General features: G+C 37.1%; 1 protein-coding gene and 1 non-coding gene across 9 annotated transcripts in view; one reads left to right on the top strand and one right to left on the bottom strand.

The window, feature by feature from the left end:
* The window catches only part of PPHLN1 (periphilin 1), a 145224-nt gene that overhangs the window by 18777 nt on the left and 102980 nt on the right, over window positions 1-23467 (top strand). For 5 of the 8 annotated variants that reach the window (XM_043886709.1, XM_043886692.1, XM_043886702.1 and 2 more), the window contains 2 exons: window positions 17032-17196; window positions 19970-20031. In XM_043886709.1, coding sequence (XP_043742644.1) covers window positions 17032-17196; window positions 19970-20031 — 227 coding nt within the window. The remainder of the gene's footprint in view (window positions 1-17031; window positions 17197-19969; window positions 20032-23467) is intronic. The other 3 variants (XM_043886729.1, XM_043886731.1, XM_043886719.1) reach the window with 1 other exon arrangement.
* LOC122686541 lies at window positions 4625-4731 on the bottom strand. The gene has a single exon (XR_006338816.1). It is a non-coding gene; the product is annotated as a U6 spliceosomal RNA (small nuclear RNA).

Below are 23467 nucleotides of genomic sequence, written 5' to 3'. Positions count from 1 at the left end.
CCTCAGTGAATGAGGATGTTGTAGTAAAACCTAAACAATGTTTTCATTTTATGCCATTTTTGTGTGTGTCAAAGTGAAACAGAGGCATTTTTTCCTTTTAAAATAATTTCATCAGCTGTAAGCAGATAGGGAGATATGTTTTTACACAAGTGTCTGTGAAATCAGATTAGATGTATTCAACTGTAAGTCTGAAGGTAAATCTTACTTCGTTAAGTTCTCTGGCTTCTAGGCTCCTCCTAGATGGGGAAGAATCCAGACAGCTTTTCTCCTTTTGGAGCACGGCACATGCCCAGACCTTGTCCAAGTTCATTCCTCTCCTATTTTAATTCCGTTAGAAATACCTCTCCATTCCCCCAATCAGTTTGTCTTACTCTATAAAGTCTGTATTCTCATATCCTCTCTCCATAAGAATCAGACACTACAGATTTTCTGGTGAACACTTATTATGGTTATTAATTTAAAGCCTTCGTTTCCTTTCCCCTCAATATGTTATACTCCTTTGATGGCTCTTGGAAAATTATCCCTTTGCCTTTTATGTTACACCTGCATTTCAGTTTTTAAAAAAAATGGAGGTTTTTAACTTTGTCTGTGACGTGGAACTCTTTAGCAGTCTGGTGAAGCCTATTACTTACAGTTATTATTATAGCCTAAAACTATTAAAAATCATATTTGTGATATAGTGGTATATACTTCTTTAAGTAGATTGTTAGATGTCAAGCAAGAAGTAATGGTAGGGATTTCATTGCAATGGTTTCAAAGGAGTGATGAGTGTAAATGATACTCTTGAGGTATCTGCAACAGCTGTAACGTAATATAAAAATACCTGTGATTTCTGTTAGTGGCAAAGCCACAGATAGTCCTGCTGCTGTTGTGTTGTTTGTTGCTTGCTTTTAGGTGGAAAAGTAATTTTCTATTCACATCTCATTTCATGGACTGGCAGAATTCTTAGGTGAAAATGTTTAAATGATACAAACTGGAAATATACATAAAGTTGTAATTATTACTTGGACCTAATAAAATCATAATTAAAAATTTTTAAATATTTGCTTACAAAACGAAAAAAGTAAAATGAAATATTTGCTTACAAAACGAGATCATTTAGTAATATTTTAAAAACTGTATTGTTGTGTAATATTGGCATTATACAAGATCGTTCCTTAGCTGCATTGTGCATAAAAGCTCCAAACTGGCAACAATCCAGATATCCAACAGTGTGGATAAATTAATTGCGCAGTTATACAGCAATGAGAAAGAATGGACTGCTGTCAAATGCAGCAACATGTGTGAACCTCCCAAACAATACTGAAACAAAAGTGTATATCTTATATGTTTCCTTTTATATAAAGTTTCAAGATAGGCAGAACTAGCCAGGAAAGAGGTTGCTTTTGGAAGACAGAGGTAGTGACTGGGAGAGGGCACAGAAAGGCTTTTGCCATGCTAGGAATGTTGTTTCTTGATCTGGGTGGTAGTTACACAGTGTGATAACCTTGTGAAAATTTATCCAAAAATAACATTTACAGTTAGTATACTTTTTTAGATGAATGTCATACCTCAATAAAACTTCATGTAAAAATTTGAAAGATGAGCACCCCCAGATCGGTAGGCGTCCAATATACTACTGGGAAAGAGCAGAGTAATAGCTACAGAAAGAACGAAGAGGCTGAGCCACAGCAGAAATGACACCCAGTTGTGGTTGAAAGGATAGGATATATTTTTTCCCTAAATATAAAACTTTAGCAGATCCTTCAAAAATTGAGAACCCACTCTCACTAGTGTCTGAGATAGAGAAAGTTAATGTTCTATTTTATTTGTATGTTTGGGTTCTCTGCTCTAACAAAACAAAAACAGATGATTTTATTGCATTTCTCTGTCTCTCTTTTTTATTACTTTACTTTGTCCCATTGTCCCATTCATTCTCAAGTCTGATACGCCAGAAATATGTTTGAAAAACTATTGCTGTGACATAAAGTGTGACATCAAATAGGGACTTTAGATGGTACCTACTACACTAGTATGTCCTCAGTTGTAAAGTATCTATTTTGTGAACTTCTGAGTTTGATTAACCTTGAAAGCAACTGGACATATATTTTGGTGCTAATGTTAAATTACACTTTATTTGAGTATCGGAAAGCTTATCCTTAGTTGTAACTTGCCAAATATACCAGTTATTATTTAGTACTTTAGAGCACTTAAAAATTCCACTGTTTTGATAATAAGTTACTTGTAAGGTACTTCACATAAATTTTTATTTGGTTTTAAACTTGAGTAGATAAATAGGAGACTTAAGCCCAAAGAAGTATATTATACAGAATCTGCGTGTAAACATGCACATTCTTTTATTGGAAGGACATTGATTATGATAGAACATCCACATTTAACTTTTAGATGTCCATAAGACCTTTATTTTTTAAAATATGCTTTCTGTTTAATCTGTAATTTCTATGAGCTTATCTGACTTTGTAGCCTTGATAAAAGTTTTGTGACAGTGGCTTTTAGACACCAGTAAGTTTTCAGTTGTGGAAGTCTACCTTGTTAGCCTGATAGGGAACAGATAGAAAATGTGGAACATTGTAATGAAGTTGCAGCATAAAGTGTCCATTTTCTGTTGGCTTATTTCAGATTTTTAGGGGTTATAAAGTTTGGAAACTAGGATCAAAACACTTAATGGTTTATATTCTGGGCACTGTAATATAACTGGAACTGAAGTAGTCCTGTCTATTTCTACATGTCTTCTTCGGTTAACAAATGTATGTCAAGTAAAAGATTTTCAATCTTGGTGGCAGTGAACATTATAAAGATTGAGGGTAGTGATGAGCAGCAACACTGAAAAAAATTTTTATTTTGGGGGAGTTCCCTGACAGTCCAGTGCTTTCACTGCCATGACTGGGGTCAAACCTTGGTCGGGAGGCTAAGATCCCACGTACTGAAGGGTACAGCCAAGGGGGAGAGGAAATTAAAAAGATTTTTTTCTATCACAGTTAGTTTTGAGTTATATAATTAGATTTTATAATTAAATATTTACATAACAATATTTCTTTCCTTGAGTTAGTTGAATGTTTGTACTGTTCATTTCATTGGTTATTTCTCTCCTGGAGACTATAGGGAGTTGGAAATAAATTTTTTAGTGAATTCTTACATGAGTTTGTTAATTTCTAACATCTTGTAGATAATATATGGTCCATATATTTGTTCCATATATTCTCAAATTTAAATGTACCCCAAATAACATTAAGAGATCTTTCTTTTATCCAACTTGAAATAAGTAATCAAGTCTACTAAACTTAGCAGTTCAGTTATTTACATATTCTAGATAATATTGCTCAAAGTATGTTAATGTAGAAATAGTCCTTTTTTTCCCACTCTTATCTTTTTTTTTTTTTCATTTATTTTTATTAGTTGGAGGCTAATTACTTCACAACATTGCAGTGGGTTTTGTCATACACTGACATGAATCAGCCATGGAGTTACATGTATTCCCCATCCCGATCCCCCCTCCCACCTCCCTCTCCACCCACTCCCTCTGGGTCTTCCCAGTGCACCAGGCCCGAGCACTTGTCTCATGCATCCCACCTGGGCTGGTGATCTGTTTCACTACAGATAATATACATGCTGTTCTCTCGAAACATCCCACCCTCGCCTTCTCCCACAGAGTCCAAAAGTCTGTTCTGTACATCTGTGTCTCTTTTTCTGTTTTGCATATAGGGTTATCGTTACCATCTTTCTAAATTCCATATATATGTGTTAGTATGCTGTAATGTTCTTTATCTTTCTGGCTTACTTCACTCTGTATAATGGGCTCCAGTTTCATCCATCTCATTAGAACTGATTCTAATGAATTCTTTTTAACAGCTGAGTAATATTCCATGGTGTATATGTACCACAGCTTCCTTATCTATTCATCTGCTGATGGGCATCTAGGTTGCTTCCATGTCCTGGCTATTATAAACAGTGCTGCGATGAACATTGGGGTGCATGTGTCTCTTTCAGATCTGGTTTCCTCAGTGTGTATGCCCAGAAGTGGGATTGCTGGGTCATATGGCAGTTCTATTTCCAGTTTTTTAAGAAATCTCCACACTGTTTTCCATAGCGGCTGTACTAGTTTGCATTCCCACCAACAGTGTAAGAGGGTTCCCTTTTCTCCACACCCTCTCCAGCATTTATTGCTTGTAGACTTTTGGATAGCAGCCATCCTGACTGGCGTGTAATGGTACCTCATTGTGGTTTTGATTTGCATTTCTCTAATAATGAGTGATGTTGAGCATCTTTTCATGTGTTTGTTAGCCATCTGTATGTCTTCTTTGGAGAAATGTCTGTTTAGTTCTTTGGCCCATTTTTTGATTGGGTCATTTATTTTTCTGGAATTGAGCTGTAGGAGTTGCTTGTATATTTTTGAGATTAATCCTTTGTCTGTTTCTTCATTTGCTATTATTTTCTCCCAATCTGAGGGCTGTCTTTTCACCTTACTTATAGTTTCCTTTGTTGTGCAAAAGCTTTTAAGTTTTCATTAGGTCCCATTTGTTTAGTTTTGCTTTTATTTCCAATATTCTGGGAGGTGGGTCATAGAGGATCCTGCTGTGATTCATGTCGGAGAGTGTTTTGCCTATGTTCTCCTCTAGGAGTTTTAAAAAATATGGAATGCTTCACAGATTTGCGTGTCATCCTTGCACAGGGGCCATGCTAATCTTCTCTGTATCATTCCAATTTTAGTGTATGTGCTGCTGAAGCAAGCACTTCCCACTCTTATCTTATGAAACACTTTTAAAGTGTGCACTTGCATACTTTTAATTCTTTGCATACCTCACATTTTATCATCTATTAATGTTCATGTAAATATAACTTTTTTCATTATCTTATGAAAATTTTCAGACCTACAGCAAAGTTGAATTTTATAGTGAACATCCATTTATTCATCATTTAGATTCAACTATTAACATTTTATTAAAATGTTTTCATCCATCTGTCTGTCCTTTATAAGTACACCTAGTCCATCAGATTTTAGGGATGCATTTCAGAGGAAACTGGACAACACTACACTTTCCATTAGCTACTTAAACATGCATATCATTAGCTAAAGTGCAGTTTTTTTTAAGTATAACTGTGAGAATTACATACATTAGATGCGAAGTCTTAAGTGTTCATTTGCTGAGTTTTGATTTAGTAATGTTGCTGTGTAGAGCTGCCCTGCTGCTGCTGCTGCTGAGTCGCTTCAGTCGTGTCCGACTCTGTGCGACCCCACAGACGGCCGCCCACCAGGCTCCTCTGTCCCTGGGATTCTCCAGGCAAGAGCACTGGAGTGGGTTGTCATTTCCTTCTCCAGTGCATGAAAGTGAAGTGAAAGTGAAGCCGCTCAGTTGTGTCCGACTCTAGGAGGTGTCTAATCTCTTGGCGGACAAAATTGCATGGACTTTCATTTTGTTGTTACTATTTCCAGAGAGACAGGATCAGTTCTCAGCTACATTCTGTAATATGTTCTGGTTTTCTGGGGACAGTTCCGGCTTCAGATATTTGACATATTATTCCCCAAAGCCATTGAAATGACCTGGAGATATCAATATTCCATTGAAAATTCAGTGAGTGAATTAAACCAGTAAGTGCTACAGTGCAGATATTGTGTTGCTTAGTCACTAAGTCATGTCTGACTCTTTGCTACTCCATGGACTGTATCTCACCAGGCTCTTCTGTTCATGGGATTTCACAGGCAGGAATTCTGGAGTGGGTTGCTGTTTCCTTCTCCAGGGGATTTTCCTGACAGAGGAATCAAACCTGTGTCTCCTGCTTTGACAGGCAGATTCTTTACCACTGAGCCACCAGGGAAGCCCTACAATACGGATATGTGTCTAAAGCATGAAGGATTGGAGTGAGGAAAGCTCAAGCTTTTGAAAGCAGAAGTCCTCCAGACTTGTGGGTAATCAAATTTTTTAGTTAGGTGTTGTACTTTTCTGGTAAAAAGCATGTAATGCCAACAGTAGTATAAAACTGAGATGCAGACTGAATTTATGTATGTGCTACTTGCCATGTGCCAAGTAATATTCCAAGTGCTGGGAATAGGGCAGTTAATAAGATCAAGGTTTCTGTGCCCATGAAACTTCCATTCATACTAAGTTGATTGTGTTAGGAAATCTGGCAGTTGAATAGTTACATATACCATTGTACTTAGTTACTTTGGTGGTGGGTTAATGTGTTTTAGTTGTTTTTGACTTTTTATTTATAATGGTGAAATTTAAGTATATATAAAAGTAGACAAAATGGCATAATGAACTCCCCACGAACAAATCATTCAAATGGTATTTATCGACTCATGGTCAATCTTGTTTTGTCTATGCTTTTACCACTTTGCTCTTTCTTAGATTAGTTTCAAGTAAATTCAAGATACTTTATTTCAAATGGAAATATTTCAGTATGTCTCAAAAAAGAAAGATGCTTAAGAAGGGGTGCTTATATATTAAAATCAAATGTTCTTGTGTTAAAATGACTGCAAAGTATATTTTAATGACAATGGAAAAGAAATGTTTTTAAAGAAGTGTAATCCTGATAATTTGTACCCAGTTAGTAATAAGACTGAACATTAATGTGGAGAATTTGATATACATTTATATATTGAATCAAACAAAACATCAAACTTGGTGCTTTTACTTAAACTAAAATGAAAGTGTTTTTCATAATAGGTATTTATAGTAAATTGGAATTTATAGAAAATGAAGGAATAATTGGTTTTCTAATAAAGCACAATCACCATTTCAGATTTCAAAATTGCAAAAATCATTTGATATGTATCTTGGTCAGATTTCTGTTAGCACATGCAAACTGTGAATAGTCCTTGTTCCAGAAATGCAGAGAGCCATGTGGAAGAAATTTTCTTGTCTCTAAGATAATGACAAATGTGAAAGTGTAAAAAAGCATAACACTATACTTAAAAGAAGCAGTTAAGTTTATTTGGGAACCATGTTTTACTGCTTTCTCAGAAATGTCTCCTGGAATTTAATCTTACTCATTCTCCCTTCTTTGCTTGGTCTTTCCCTGCTGTTAAGTTAGATGGTCTGGCTGACATGTCAGCATTAGCAAGACGCTGTTCTCCTTGTGGAACAATCCCCCTTATCTTCAAAGACCTTTCTTTAGGACTCTCCTGTGATTTCCTGCAGGCCTCTGGGAGGTGGCTTCCTTAATCCCAGAGTTCTGGTCTTTGTCTTGCTTTACTGCTCTTAGTTAAAGATTATGAGATAAGTTACCAATAAATAAGCGCTCAGCTTTTTCTCTGTGTGGCTCTTTTGTGAACTGTCCCTGCGCTCTCATAATCCTGTGTGTTTGTGAGAATTAGCTCAGTGTGACTGCCACATTTGGTGGCCGAACAGGGACTGTGTGAAGGTTTGCTTGCTCAAACCCGAGCGAGGGAAAAGGACATCTGCTCTCCCAGGTAGGAACTATGGCCTTTAAGACTAGTAATGGAACGAAGCCTTCTAGGTGTGCGGTACTTAGCTTTCCGCTGTAGGTAACTCTGTCCTTGACAGCTTGCTCATAAGCGTCAGCTTTCTTTTCTGCTTGCCACTGCTGGTTGTAGGTTTCTGATTCAGACTTAACTAAACTTCTTATGGTGATTTATACTTGTTGTCCTTGGTTTCCACAAGAAGGTTCTTTGAAAGTGTCTTGATTGGGAACCAGTAGGTCATTGGTTAAAAAATGGTGTAGGTGTTGTTAATATACAGCATCTAAATACTTGGAATTTATGTCATAGTGCAGTTTTTGCCATAGAAGAGTGAGGAATCCCTTCAGTTCAGTTCAGGCAGTTCAGTTGCTCAGTCGTGTCCCACTCTTTGTGACTGCATGCCTGCAGCACGCCAGGCTTCCCTGTCCATCACCAACTCCTGGAGCTCACTCAGACTCATGTCCATGGAGTTGGTGATGCCATCCAACCATCTCATCTTCTGTCGTCCCCTTCTCCTCCTACCTTCAATCTTTCCTACCTTCAGGGTCTTTTCCAATGAGTCAGTTCTTCACATCAGGTGGCCAAAATATTGGAGCTTCCACTTCAGCATCAGTCCTTCCAATGAATATTCAGGACTGATTTCCTTTAGGATTGACTGGTTTGATCTCCTTGCAGTCCAAGGGACTCTCAAAAGTCTTCAGCCCCACAGATCAAAAACGTCAGTTCTTCGGTGCTCAGCTATCTTTATGGTCCAGCTCTTCCATCCATACATGACTACTGAAAAAACCATAGCTTTGACTAGATGGACCTTTGTTGGCAAAGTAATGTCTGCTTTTTAATATGCTGTCTAGGTTTGTCATAGCTTTTCTTCTGAGGAGCAAGCATCTTTTAATTTCATGGCTGTAGTCATCATCTGCAGTGATCATTTCCCCCCCCCATCTATTTGCCATGAAGTAATGGGAACGGATGACATGATCTTAGTTTTTTGAATGTTGAATTTTAAGCCATTTTTTTCACTCTCCTCTTTCACTTTCATCAAGAGGCTCTTTAGTTCCTCTTCGCTTTCTTTTTTTTTTCTTCTTTTTTTTTTTTTTCCTCTTCGCTTTCTGCCATAAGGGTAGTGTCATCTGTATATCTGAGATAATTAATAATTTTCCCTGCATTCCAGCTTATGGTTCATCCTGCCCAGCATTTTGCATGATGTATTCTGCATGTAAGTTAAATAAGCAGGATGACAATATACAGCCTTGACGTACTCCTTTCCCAATTTGTAACCAGTTCGTTGTTCCTTGTCTGGTTCTAGCTGTTGCTTCTGTACCTACGTACAGGAGGCAAGTGAGGTGGTCTCGTGTTCTTGTCTTTAAGAATTTCCCACAGTTTGTTGTGATTCACACAGTCAAAGGCTTTAGAGTAGTCAGTGAAGCAGATGTTTTTCTGGAACTCTCTTGCTTTTTCTATGATCCAGTGGATATTGGCAATTTGATCTCTGGTTCCTCTGCCTTTTCTAAATCCAGCTTAAACATATGGAAGTTTTCGGTTCACGTACTGTTGAAGCCTAACTTGGATAATTTTGAGCATGAGTTTGCTAGCGTGTGAGATGAGTGCAATTGTGCGGTAGTTTGAACATTCTTTGGCATCACCTTTCTTTGGGATTGGAATGAAAACTGACGTTTTCCGGCCCTGTGGCCACTGCTGAGTTTTCCAAATTTATTAGCATATTGAGTGCAGCACTTTAATAGCATCATTGTTTAGGATTTTAAATTGCTCTACTGGGATTCCATCATCTCCACTAGCTTTGTTCGTAATGATGATTCCTAAAGCCCACTTGACTTCGGACTCCAGGATATCTGGCTCTAGGTGAGTGATCACACCATCGTGGTTATATGTTTCATTATGATCTTTTTTGTATAGTTCTTTTGTGTATTTTTGCCACCTCTTCTTAATATTTTCTGTTTCTGTTAGGTCCATATTGTTTCTGTCTTTAATTGTGCCCATCTTTGCATGAAATGTTCCCTTGGTATCTCTAATTTTCTTGAAGAGATCTCTAGTCTTTTCCAGTCTATTGTTTTCCTCTATTTCTTTGCATTGGTCACTTAGGCAGACTTTCTTATCTCTCCTTGCTATTCTTTGGAACTCTGCCCTCAGATGTATATATCTTTCCTTTTCTCCTTTGTCTTTTACTTCTCTTCTTTCTCAGCTGTTTATAAGGCCTCCTCTGACAACCGTTTTGCCTTTTTGCATTTCTTTTTCTTGGGGATAGTTTTTATCAATATTGCGAACCTCTGTTCATAGTATTGATGAAGTTAAACACATTCCTACAGAAGTTTATGGTCCTTTATCTAAAGATACAGTTGGAATTATTTTAGGCTGATCCAGCGTAACTATGAAAGGTATTCATATTTACCAGGGGTGATTGATTCTGATTACTCAGGCAGTATTCAAATTGCGGCTGTCCCCTTCTCACCATGCAGTTGAGAAAAGGACAACTGTCACAGCTATCACCCTTGCCTTGTCTGTGCCCTCAGCAGAGAAAGAAATTAGGAAAGGAGGCTTTGGATATACGAATGGGGCTTACTCAGTTCAGTTCAGTTCAGTCGCTCAGTCGTGTCAGACTTTGCGACCCCATGAATCGCAGCACGCCAGGCCTCCCTGTCCATCACCAACTCCCGGAGTTCACTCAAACTCACGCCCATCGAGTTGGTGGTGCCATCCAACCATCTCATCCTCTCTCGTCCCGTTCTCCTCCTGCCCCTAATCCCTCCCAGCATCAGGGTCTTTTCCAACGAGTCAACTCTTCGCATGTGGCTTACTAGACTATGCTAATTGACTAACCGCCCCACATAAACTCTAAAAATTTAAGACCTTTCTTTCAAGGGTTTAATAGATCAGGAACTTATATAGCTATTATCACAAAACAAGAATGGCCTTCCATCTGGCCTTTAAAAAGAAAGAGTCCATGGACAGATGTTAGTTGTTGGGGGATTCCAAGAATCATATCAGAGCACCTTTCCAAAAATCTGTACAGATTCAGAACGGCATGTAGCTATTATCTGTCCTTACATCATGAATATTCCTACAGCTTTATGGGGGTGAGGTATATTAAAACAATATCAATTAAAACTACACACAAATTTACCCTCAGGGCCACTGCTATTATATACCATTACAAATCATCTGGATTGATGAACTGCACCCCCACCCCCCCCGCCCCAGTCTGGATAGAGCAGTGACCTATGACTAAAGAAGAAATTGGGCATATAGAACAATTGGTTAAAGAATAATTAGATGCAGGACATAGAGAATCTCCCTCAAGCCCGTGGAATACTCCCATCTTTATTATCCCCCCAAAATCAGGAAGATGGCATTTAATTCATGATTTAAGAGCAATTAATGCTCAAATGCAACCAGTGGGTTCATTACAACCAGCTATTCCAAATCCCTAATTCCAGACAATCACACTAATAATTATAGATCTTAAGATTTGCTTTTTTACCATAACTTTACATTGTGAAGATAAACAGAGATTTGCAGTTTTAGTTCCTAAAATAAATATTCATCGTCCTTTACAATGATATCAGTGTAAATACTTACCTAAGGGTGTGAAGACTAGCCCTACCACATGTCAAAGATTTGTAGATCTAAGTCTGCAACTGTTAGGACAACAATTTCCCAATGCCAATATTTATCATTATATGGATGATATTCTTTTAGCACACTCTTCACCACAAAAATTAGCAGAAATTCTCTCTTCCTTACAGACATATTTGAATTCACAGGGTTTAATAATAGCTCCAGAGAAAATCCAACACATGTCCCCATGGAAATATCTTGGCTTTCACATTTTACAAAAAAACAATTACTCCTTTACAATTTTCCTTCAAGGTTCCTGAACCATTAACACTTCTTTCTTTACATCAATTCTTGGGTCACTTAAATTGGATACAACCTACCTTAGGCATCCCAACATATACAGAGCTTCCTTTCCCTTGTGGCTCAGCTGGTAAAAAGTCCTCCTGCAGTGCAGGAGACCTGGGTTCGATCCCTGAGTTGGGAAGATCCCCTGGAGAAGCGAAAGGCTACCCACTCCAGTATTCTGGCCTAGAGAACTCCATGGACTGTATGGTCCATGGGGTCACAAAGAGTCGGACACAACTGAACAACTTTCACTTTCACTTTCTTTCAATTATTACAGGGAAATGAAGATCCTACCTCACCCTGCTGTTTTTCTCCTCAACGTTATGCTTTATTATTGAGCACTGCTTATGTTAAACATTTTCTTGACAGGTATGTTCCTTCACATCCTTTGTCACTGATTCTTCTTCTATCAAACATACTCCTACAGCAATGTTTGCCCAAATCTTACCTAAAGAGATAAAAAGCATTGAATGGCTACGTTATCCTAATCAACCAAAATACCATTTCTTCCTGCTTACCGGAGAGACTACATCTATTACAGCAAGGACACTTAGGTCTCTGTTGCCTTACTGGCTCAGATCCACAAACAATTTATGTGGGAATATCTAAAGAAAATGTAGAATCATTATATCAAACTAATGAACAATTTCAAATCATCATATCAGATTTTACAGGGGAATTTATTTACAACTTGCTGATGGATAAAAGAATTTCTGTTTTACAATTAGTGCCCTTTTCTTTACATCCTATTATCTCTAGACATCCTATAACTAACGTGCTTACCTACTGTACAGATGGCAATCAAAATTGAGGAATAGTGACCTGGAAGGAAATATCAGAATGGTTAAAGATCTTTACCAGCCCCCAAACTTCCCCACAACATTCTGAATTAGCTGCTGTCTTGCTTGCATTGCAAACCTTCCAAACTTTACTCTCTTAACAGATTCCTTTTATGTTGTTAATATCGTTCAACAGTTGCCCGATTCTATTTTAAATACTTCAGTCGATAAACCATTACTTTCCGTTTGTTTCTATTCAGACTCTTTTAACTAAACGACAACATCCTTTTTTTCATAGCTCATATTGGAGGACATACACAATTTCCTGGACCTCTTACTTTCGGAGATCAACAAGCTGACTCTTCTCTTCACCTTATAGGATCATTGGTTACCGCTGCCTTTCAGTCACATCAATTCTTCCACCAGGGTGCCAAGGCACTACATAAACAATTTGCTCTAACCTTACTGGAAGCCAAAAAGATTGTTAGTACCTGTCCCACATGTCAGTTTTTAACTCCTTCTCTCCCAGAAGCTGGCATTATAACCCTCGTGGTCTTTCTTCTAATGAGTTATGGCAGATGGATGTTACTCATTATCCTCCATTTAAACCATTTCACTTTGTGCATGTAACTGTGATATTTTTTCAGGCTTTTAATGGGCTACCGCACAACATGGAGAACAAGCACATCATGTGCAAGCTCACCTTGAATGTTTTGCTATTTTAGGACACCCTCAAACCATTAAAACTGATAATGCTGCAGCATATACATCACACAAACTTAGGGATTTCTTTCGTCTATGGGATATTAAACACATCACAGGTATTCCGCACAACCTTACTGGACAATCCATTATTGAATGCGCAAATGGGCTACTGCAATTATTTTTAAATAAACTGAAAGGGAAAGAATTAACCCCTCCTAGGGAATGATTATATATTGCCTTATTCACTCCTAATCACTTGTCAGTTTCCAAAAATTCTTCACAATCGGCTGCTGTTACTAGATATTTTGCTACTCCACATTCACAAGAATGCTCTCTGGTCCTTTTTAAACAACCACCCTCTCCTATTTGGCAAGGACCTGTTCAATTACTAACATTGGGAAGGGGATTTGCTGCTATTTTGTCTCCATCAGGTCCACTTTGGATCCCTGCCCATTGTGTGAAACTTTATCATGTGTTGGCACCAAAGACTTCAGGATCCATTACTGGAGTTTCATATGTTGACCACCCAGCTGACTCTTCCTGGCTGGCATGCCTCTTCCGAAAAGACTGAGGAATAATCAATCATTCACCAGCCGGTGACATTATGTGGGGTGATATTAAAGTCTTACTTTAAGAGCTGAAATAGCTCTTGCTAATAGTGGCACACCTATTACTCCTACAAATATGTTGCTTTCCCCTTTAGCCATTATAACTGTTAACTTAGCCCATAAGGTATGGCTGTTTCGGGTTAGTTTTTTATTTCTGTTTTTCACTAGGGTTCCTGCTCATATACTACTTAACAATAACTATACATACTGGGCTCACTTAATGAACCCTGCTCTGTTGTCTGTTGTCACATGGGAAGATCCAGAGCTTCCTATTTCTACCAATGATTCCACCATTGCTGGGGGAGAGTGGCTTTCTCCTTCATCTGTTTTACCTATGCACACCTTGGACCATTAATGGTTCACATCCACCCTTCTGCATAACTAATTGAACGAATGCACAGATATGTGCTTATACCAGCACTCGGTGGCATATGAATAATATGATAAAACCCCCCAAAACGATCTCAAATTGTTACCATTAAATGTTAGACCTTTGTGTTTACTTCTGGTTTCCAAGGAAACTTAGCATCTGCAATGTCTCACCCAAAACCATCAATCCCATTATGTATTCATGCGTGGATTGATATGCGACTGTTTGATGGATTTAATTGGCCTGTTTGTGGATCTCACAATTTTTCCACACAGCTCCTCCTGATCGATAATTATACAATAGAAAATTGGGGTCCCCAAGGATTATTGGTTCAAGACAGTAACAAAATTTGACATGGTCAGATTTGGAATTGGTCTTTTTCTCTTTCTCTATAATAAATCTGATCCTTTATGGAATCCCGGATTTACTGGAGTTGTACCCCGTTTAAAATTTGCACCATTACAATACTCTCCTACTAAGATCCTCATGTGGTGTCATCTTGCGCTTGCTTTTTCTCATGGGTTTTGCAACGGAGCCCTGGAATCTTTAACAGTTATCATTTTGTTTGGAACTTTACAGACATGAATGCCCATGTTAATATCTGCACTACCAGACCATACATCTTTGCCCTTGCTTATAATTTTACCCTTTCTATTAAATTGACCCTGGTGTGGTGGTTCTCATCTAGCTCAAATTGCTCAAACTATCCAGTCTAGTTTGGGATAAAAAGCGTTTTTTAGGTGCTCTAATAGTTTCCATCATAGCTGTTGCCATGGCAGTGCTATTGCAGCAGCTGCCGCCACTGCCCTTTCTGCTTCCTTAAAAACTGCTGATAAGTACTTACTCTTATGACTCATATAACTTCTGACTTTACTGAACAGTGGAAATTGATCACATGATTTTATCTTGACTTGTAGCTTTGGAAGCTGCAGTTTTATGGCTTGGTGAAAATCAGCATGTTCTTTGAACTTGATCACAGTTAGACTGTGATAGCATGTTTTCTCATGTTCAGAACATTGATTGCTTTATTTTCTTGACTCACCTGCACTGAGGCGATGCTAACGCTGTTCTTCTGACAAGATCAAAGAAACATTAAAACAAGAAGAGGGGATTTGTGGGAACCATGTTTTACTGCTTTCTCAGAAATGTCTCTTGGAATTTAATATTACTCCTTCTCTCTTCCTTGCTTGGTCTTTCTCCTGCTCTTGTGTTAACCTGTCTAGCTGACATGTCAGCATTACCAAGACACTGTTCTGCGTGCAGAACAATCCCCCTTATCTTCAAAGGCCTTTCTTTGGGACTCTCATGTGACTTCCTCTAGACCTCCAGGAGGTAGCTTCCTTAATCTCAGAGTTCTGGTCCTTGTCTTGCTTTACTGCTCTTAAGGATTACCAATAAATAAGCGCTCAGCTTTTTCTCCCTATGGCTCTCATAATCCTGTGTGTTTGTGAGAATTACTCAGTGCGGCACCACCAGAGGGATGGTATAATGTATATATTTGTACACTTTCTCAAAACATAAAGGAAATGGCAGTTTCATCTTCATTGCTAGATACAAGAACTATCATTAGCAGATTTTTTCTTTTGCTCATTAACAACTTTGGATTGATTATTTTCATTTATTATTTGGTAGGAACAAATGGGTATTGTGTAATTGAATTTTATGGTTTCCCGCAATTGGAGAAATCAGTGATTTTAATTTTATGTGCAACAAATTTTGAATTAGAAGATGCTGTAAATTTTGGCTTAGTGACAGTTTTTTTTAAGAAGCTCAGTATTTGCTTAGATTTAATTGAAATCTCTGTGAAAGATAGTGTTAAGAAGAAAAAAATCACTAGATTCATTTGTGTACTATATTTTATGTGATCATGCAGAATATATATTAGAATTTAATATGTTACATACTAAAGGAAACCACCCTATATCCCCATGGGAAAAAATTACATAGGTCAGTTTAACTCTCAGATGGATATGAACTGTTTTTTTGTGGCACATTAACAAATTTCCTACTCTTTGGGAAATTTGGCATGGATGTAGTTATTTAATAACTACTAAAATAGTTTTATATATTTAAATAGCTATCTTATAGCTATTTAATAGCTACTGAATAGTTGTAGTTATTAATGCTAAGAAGCAATTTAAGAAAATAGCCACTTTGAGGAATTTAGTGTTTCACTTAGACTTGCAAAAAGGGTAATCAAAATAGCAAACAATTTTTGAGTACTTGGTGTGTCTTGCTGCCCTAAGTGTTTTACAGTTTGGTTTTTCTTTAGTCCTCACAACCTCATGATGTAGTTACTAGTATTGGTATCATTGTTCAGATAATGAAACTGAGACTTAAATAGTAAAATTACCACTCCCGAATGTTAGGCATTATTAGTTTTTCATTTTGTCAAATTAGTGATCATATCTTATACTTGGGTAGCTTGCCAATTTCTTTCACACAGGCCTCACCTGATACTGATAGACAGCGTGAGTGCTCAAGACCAGATCATGTAGAGATGCGTGTTCTGCAGCTCTCTGGTTCTTCTTGGTGATAGTCATTTTCATTTTACAGCAGCTTCTAGTCTAAGACAGGTGTTATGCTCCCTCTATTCAGTTTTCCAACTCCCACTAAGAATCTGTTCAGCTAAACTTTAAAACATTAACATATTACTTTGAGAATTAGTTCAGCTTTTATATCGAGTTTTATATTGCTTCCAAACTTATGTCACAGGCTCTTCTCTTAAGTGCTGTTTTAGAAATAGCAAGATGTATCTTCTAGATCTTTCTAGCTCAGTATTATCTCCTTATTTGCTGTTGGTTATGTGTAAAAATTTTTTATTTTTTCTGGATAATAAACTTCAGACACAGTAAACAAAAGATGTGTGCTATCTTAAATGGTTTTACTTCTAAAATACCTGGACAATTAGGGATTAGAGCTACTATTACATTTTCCCTTTCATAGTTTATTTTTTATTAATAATATTATATTTTTTCTTTTACTTATGATTGGATTTTTGCATTGCTGCATGTTACTTTTAAACACCTGGCTTTCTCATTGAACAGTTTCATTTCCTTTAATTCATGTGAAGACCTTACTATTAGTTATTCATGTTATTTCATTAATGCGTTTTTGTTTGTTTATACATTTACTCTATTTGATTAAGGATAACTCCTATGCTTTTTAAAAAACCTTTCCAAAACCAAATAGAGAAGTTAGTGATTTTTATATATTTCTTTTTGTCTGTTTTAGGATGGCTACCGTAGAGTAGTTAATGTTGTGCCAAAGAAACCACCACTGCTAGACAGACCTGGTGAAGGAAGCTACAATAGATATTACAGTCATGTTGATTACCGAGACTATGACGAGGGCCGCAGTTTTTCTCATGATCGAAGAAGTGGTCCACCTCACAGAGGAGTATGTAAATTTCCCCCATGTACTAATTGTTGTTTTTTATAAACTTAAGAATCATGTGATTTTTGGAATTTATGTGACTGGCCTTGAAGGCAGTTGAATAAACACTTCCTGCTTGATGCTCTGTTGAATTGCCTGCTGGAGCAGTCAAATGGGAACTGGTAGTCAAAAATCTTGGGGTGCTGGACAAAGTGGGTAAGCGCTCTGGATTGCTCTGTCTTAGGTTTAATGATATTGATTCCAACTCGCCTGCTTTTTTATCCCCTCAGTTGGCGAGGGTTTGTAGAACCAGATAAAGGTAATCTTACCTATTGCTTTTGTATTCAGTAAGAATTCGCCTGCAGTGCGGGAGACCTGGGATCAATTCCTGGGTTGGGACGATCCCCTGGAGAAGGGAAAGGCTACCCACTCCAGTATTCTGGCCTGGAGAATTCCATGGAATGTATAGTCCATGGGGTCACAAAGAGTCTGCTTTCAACAACTGAGCGACTTTCACTTTCACTTTCAAATGATAAGCAGGTAGTTATCTTCTGTTACTGAATGTGCCCAGTTAAAATTATGTTATTTTCATCATGATGAAATGCTGTGGGTGAGGTTGGGTTAAGGTTGTTGAGACTCAGTCTCATTTTGTTATAGTTATTATTAAAGTCTGCTTCTTAACTCGGATTAGAAAGCTCTCCAAACATTGCCTTTCCTATAATAAGCATTTTTTAAATGTTAGCTACTATTGCTATTATTATGTTTTTTTCTTAATCATCTTTAATAATTTAGAAACATATTTAATGTTGCAGTAATCTGTTATTGGACTTGATTAAACTAATTCCTTGATGCACTTTCTTGACATAACTTGCATGTTTACATCATTCCTCTGCCAAACCATTTTCCTACATTTTCTCCTTTTTCCCCTTTCCTACCATTTAATATCATAATTAATGACATATTCAGTCATTGCTTACAATAAAATTTGACCTCACAGTAGCCTTTGGAATTAGTTTCCATACTTTATGCCTGAGGAAATGGAGGGAAGGTGATTTACCAGGATTAATACGTGGGAGTCCAGTTCTCTTACTGCTACATTACATGATCCTTGACAACTTTAAAGTGACAGTGAGACTATTCAGTATTCTCTTGTGTTTCTTTTTAAGTTTTGACATTTTGTTCCTTACGTCTCAGTAGAATTGATTTTTATTTTGTTCACTTTTAAATATCATGCTTTTCCTTTAGGAGGAAGGGTTCAATATTGAAAAGTAAACATTATGCATTATCTCTATTTTAGAAATACTAAATTTTGCAACCAGAGTCATTCTTTCAGATAGTCTGAAGGAGAAACAGTTTAGCCTTTGGATAAACAGTTGTTACCTTATGAAAACCCTGTGGCTGTTTAGTGAAACATAATAGTGCCTTGATAATATTTTTTTACTGTTATTGTTACAAATTGAATTGTTCATTCTTTACACATTTTCTCATGTAATATTCTTCAAACAAATAAATCCACTTGAGATCCTTAGGATTCTCATGACACTAATTCTTACCTAGACTTCAGTTAATTTAAAGCAAACTACTTACTAGATCCAATGTGATATTATAGCTGTTGACTTTTTTCTTTAGTTTAATGTTAGGAAGAAAAATGATGAATACATTTTACTTCTGTAAGTATGGTATGTGATGCTAAAGAGGAAAATGAAGATAATCTTTATTTTAGCTGAATCATTGTTTCTGATTGTAGGTCATGCACAAGTTACAGTTGTCCATTGGTAACAGGGGATTGGTTCCAGGACCCCCAGTATACCAAAACCCAGGGATGCTCAAATCTCATATATAAAAAAGCATAGTATTTGCATATAACCTATGCACATCCTCCATATGTTTTAAATCATCTCTAGATTATTTGTGATACTTAATACAACATTGTGCTATGTAAGTAGTTGCTTGCATGTGGCAAATTCAAGCTTTGCTTTTTGAAACTTTCTGAATTCCACCCTTTCCCCATATTTTAAAATGTGATTGGTTGAATCCTCTAATGTGGAACCTGTGGATATGGAGGACTGATGTCCCTTGTCGTATGTATAATTTTAAAGTAATGGAGCGTGGATTACTATGTGGTTTCATTATATGTACCTCTTCCAACTTGTTTGTTTCAGAGGACAAAGTGTGCTACTTTTTAAAATTTTAAGCTTAGCTTAATTTTAAACAAGATTTTAAACATCTTGGCCTAATATAGTTTATCTAATATAGTGTTGCTTTCTTATTACATTGTTTCCAATTGTAATTTTTAATGGGAGGTAGGATGAGAAAAGGAAACCAACAAGAGAAATGGGAAAGTGACGGTTTCTTCATTAGGCTTGAAGATGAAAATTGCTGAGCAAACTTGACAGTGGAAGAAAATAAAATGAAAGATTGAGAAATGTGTGTTTGAATTTAATTTAAATTGAACCTTTGTTGTTGAACAGACTTTCTGTATTGTGAATGATGGCATGTGTTTTTGGCAATAAAGTTGTTTGGGCCCACTGAAGAAATATTTTTAAGTATTTTAATAGAGATAAATAAGTACCATAGGTTCTCAGTCTACCAAATTAGTTGTTTGAAATAGATGACTTGTTGTATCTTGTTTTCTTTTTCATGCCTTTGAAGCTCAGATAAACTTAGAAAGGTATTTTTTCCCTCATATTATTTTGGTCTTGAGACTAGTTTCCAGTAATGCTGTTAGATACAAATAGATACTCTATTTGACCAAAATAATGTAAATGAATATTTAAGTAACATTTTTCTCTTACAGGATGAATCTGGCTATAGGTGGACAAGAGATGATCATTCTGCAAGCCGACAGCCTGAATACAGGTAAAGAGATAAAAATAATAATATAATTACTTTGATGTTTGCCTCATTGAAATGTCTCCTGTTGAAATCTCACCTTAAGGCACATAGGTGAAATATTAAATAGAATTTAAAATTTCAGAAGCAGATAGTATTATAATCTTTTTGTGACTGTGTAATATAATATTAATGGCACTAGTAAGCTAGCATTCTTATCTCTTGGCATTTCATAATAGGTAATAAAAATATTTAAACTAGTATTTATTCTTTTCTGATTATTAAATTGTTCTTAATGAGTCATGTGGATTATGTTATCTATTTACTTAATTAGAAAGTAAGGCATTTTTGTCCCAGAAGTATCCTTCTTGAAAATATTTGAGTCATTACAAATTATCTTCTATTATAAAGCATCTCTTAGTTGCTTTATTTTGATCAATTAAGTTCTGTTGGGAAAACACAGTTTGGAAGGACCTCGATCATTGTTAGCTTTGGTTACTTATAGAGACATTTGATAGAATAGTTAGAAAAAAAAGACAGATAGATTTAACTGGGTTGATAGTTGCTTTCTTGTATAACTTGACTCTGATAGTGTTGGAGGTTGTAAAGGATCCTTTTAAAGATTTTTTATAGCCTGTCGGAGAAGAATCACAAACCCATGGAGAATGGCAAGGAGTAACTGCCACAACTTCACAGGTGCCAGAAGTAGACAGCTGGATTCTATGGGCGGTTATTACAGCCCAGTAGTCAGCAGAAGCCTCAGCATGGCGCTGTTGGATCCCTGCCCCCAAGTCCCACAGGTGACAGGATGGGCGGAGCTGGTGGCTCTGCACAGAGTGGGATGCTCTGTGACTGAGACCCCCAGAGTTAAGCTCGATACCTTTTGTTGCAGTCAGGAAGCAAGCCAGTCCTTTCCTGGGCAGTAAGCAGTCACATGGTAGATAAACTGTGGTCAGCTTGACCTGTTGACCAGTTGACCCGTTACAAAAACTCCTCTATCAGTGGATGGTTAGGCCTTTCAGTTTGATACCTATGGTAGGGTTGCACAAGGATATTCAGAGTTCATGGCAGACTGCTTCTCTCAAAAGAAGCAACAGAGATAATAGATGTTGAAAAATACTTTGATAAAATTTAACACTTAGTATATAACTTCAGCCAGGAAGAGAAGAAAATTTCCTGTGTCTAATAAACAGGCATTTGCTATACTGAATGGTAAAGTTAGAAGCGTTTGCCTTAAAACCAGAGCAAAGCAATAATGCCTGTTCTGACTGCATCTATTCATTATGGTAATAATGGTTTCAGCCCTTCTGCTGAGACAAGGAAAATAAAGGTTAAGGTTTACAATTGAAAGAAACATAATTTATTTACAGATTATATAATTATCCATGCAGAAGATCCAAGAGTCTATAAACAATTAGAATTATTGGCAAATTAGCAAAGTTCAATATAATAAAATCAAGTATGAGCAGAAAAATTAGACAACGTAATTTAAAAACACTATAGCATAAAAACTATTAAGGAGTAATAAAAATGAAATTTAATGAAAGTGTGAGACTTAGTTGGATGAAATTACAACTCATTTCTAAAGAACATTTTTAAGGTCCTGAATAAAAGGAGCAGTGCAACATCATTGGATGGGAAGAGACAAACATCAGAAATGTATCAGTTCTCTTCAAATTCAGGTGTGAATATGTAGTTCCAGTCTAAATTCCAGGTTTTTGTTTTTATTTGTTTGTTTGCATAGGAGTTGGTAAACTGATTCTAACATTAACAGGAAGAGGCCAAATAACAAAAATAGTATTGAAAAGATTTGAAGACTCAGATCATGTATCAGAACAAAGCTGTAGTAATGTGAACATGAAACAGAGTAGGGAGTCTGGAAGCAAACCTAGATATGTCTAGGAGTTTAGGGTATAGCAATAGTAGTATTACAAATCGAATGCAGGAAGAATGAACTTTTTAATAAATAGTACTGGGAAAATTGCTCTCCATTCAGGAGAGAAAAACATAAAATTGGAATCCTGGCATGTGAACATAAATAATCTGATGTAATAAAGACCTAAATGTAAAAAAAAAAATTTAAAAAAAATACAAGTTTTGATTAGATTAGCTAATGGTTTATAATCGTTTATTTCTCCCCAAAGAACCAGCTCTTGGATTATTTTACTGTGCACTATGGTACTATGCTTAGTTGCTCAGTCATGTCCTACTCTTTGTGACCCCATGGACTGTGGACCACCAGACTCCTCTGACCATGGGATTTCCCAGGCAAGAATACTGGAGTGGGTTGCCATTTCCATCTCTAGGAGATCTTCCCAGTCCAGGAATCTAACCTGGATCTCCTGCATGGCAGGCAGATTCTTTACCACCTGAGCTATTTCTGTCTTTATTCTTTCTTTTTTGCTTTTTTTTTTTTTAAGCATTTTCCCCCCTGTACCTGTGGATAATTTTACATAAATGAAATAAAATTGTATATGTGACTCCTCAGTCTTCATAGCAGTGTTAGTAGCTTGGTATATGTTCTGTTGCTGCTGCTGCTGCTAAGTCGCTTCAGTCGTGTCCGACTCTGTGCGACCCCATAGACAGCAGCCCACCAGGCTCCGCCGTCCCTGGGATTCTCCAGGCAAGAACACTGGAGTGGGTTGCCATTTCCTTCTCCCGTGCATGAAAGTGAAAAGTGAAAGTGAAGTCGCTCAGTCATGTCTGACTCTTAGTAACCCCATGGACTGCAGCCTACCAGGCTCCTCCATCCATGGGATTTTCCAGGCAAGAGTACTGGAGTGGGGTGCCATTGCCTTCTCCAATATGTTGTTAGGTTGGTGCAAATATAATTGCAGTTTTGTACTGTGAATTTTAAGTCATTATAACTAGGCTCAAATACATCTTTGTTAATGAAAATAGAAACCATTACAATCAACACATTATTGTCAATGAGAAATAAGTTTGTTTATTCCTGTAGCATAAAAATCCATACTTTGGGATTCAGCAGACTCTTGGAAAGCATTTTCTGCCTCCTGATGGTTGTGGAAGTGTTTTCCCTGCAAAAAGTTGTGGAGATGCTTGAAGAAGTGGTACTTGGTTGGTGAGAGATCAGGAGAATGTGGCAGATGAGGCAAACAAAATCTCATAGCCCAATTTGTTCAACTTTTGAAGCGTTGGTTGTGTGATGTGTGGTCAGGTGTTGTGGAGAAGAATTGGGCCCTTACTGTTGACCAGTGCTGGCTGCAGTTTTCAATGCATCTCATTGATTTGCTGAGCATACTTCTCAGATACAATGGTTTCACCAGGATTCAGAAAGCTGTGGCGGATCAGATGGGCAGCAGACCACCAAACAGTGATGATGACCTTTTTGGGTGCAAGTTTGGCTTTGGGAAGTGCTTTGGAGCTTCTTGTTGGTCCAGTCACTGAGCTGGTCATCACTGGTTGTCGTATACAATCGCTTTTTGTCACATGTCCCGATCCA

Source organism: Cervus elaphus, chromosome 3, assembly GCF_910594005.1.
Source record: "Cervus elaphus chromosome 3, mCerEla1.1, whole genome shotgun sequence".
NCBI lineage: Eukaryota > Metazoa > Chordata > Mammalia > Artiodactyla > Cervidae > Cervus > Cervus elaphus.
Note: the sequence above shows the minus strand (reverse complement) of the source record. Positions and strands in the feature narration are given on the sequence as shown.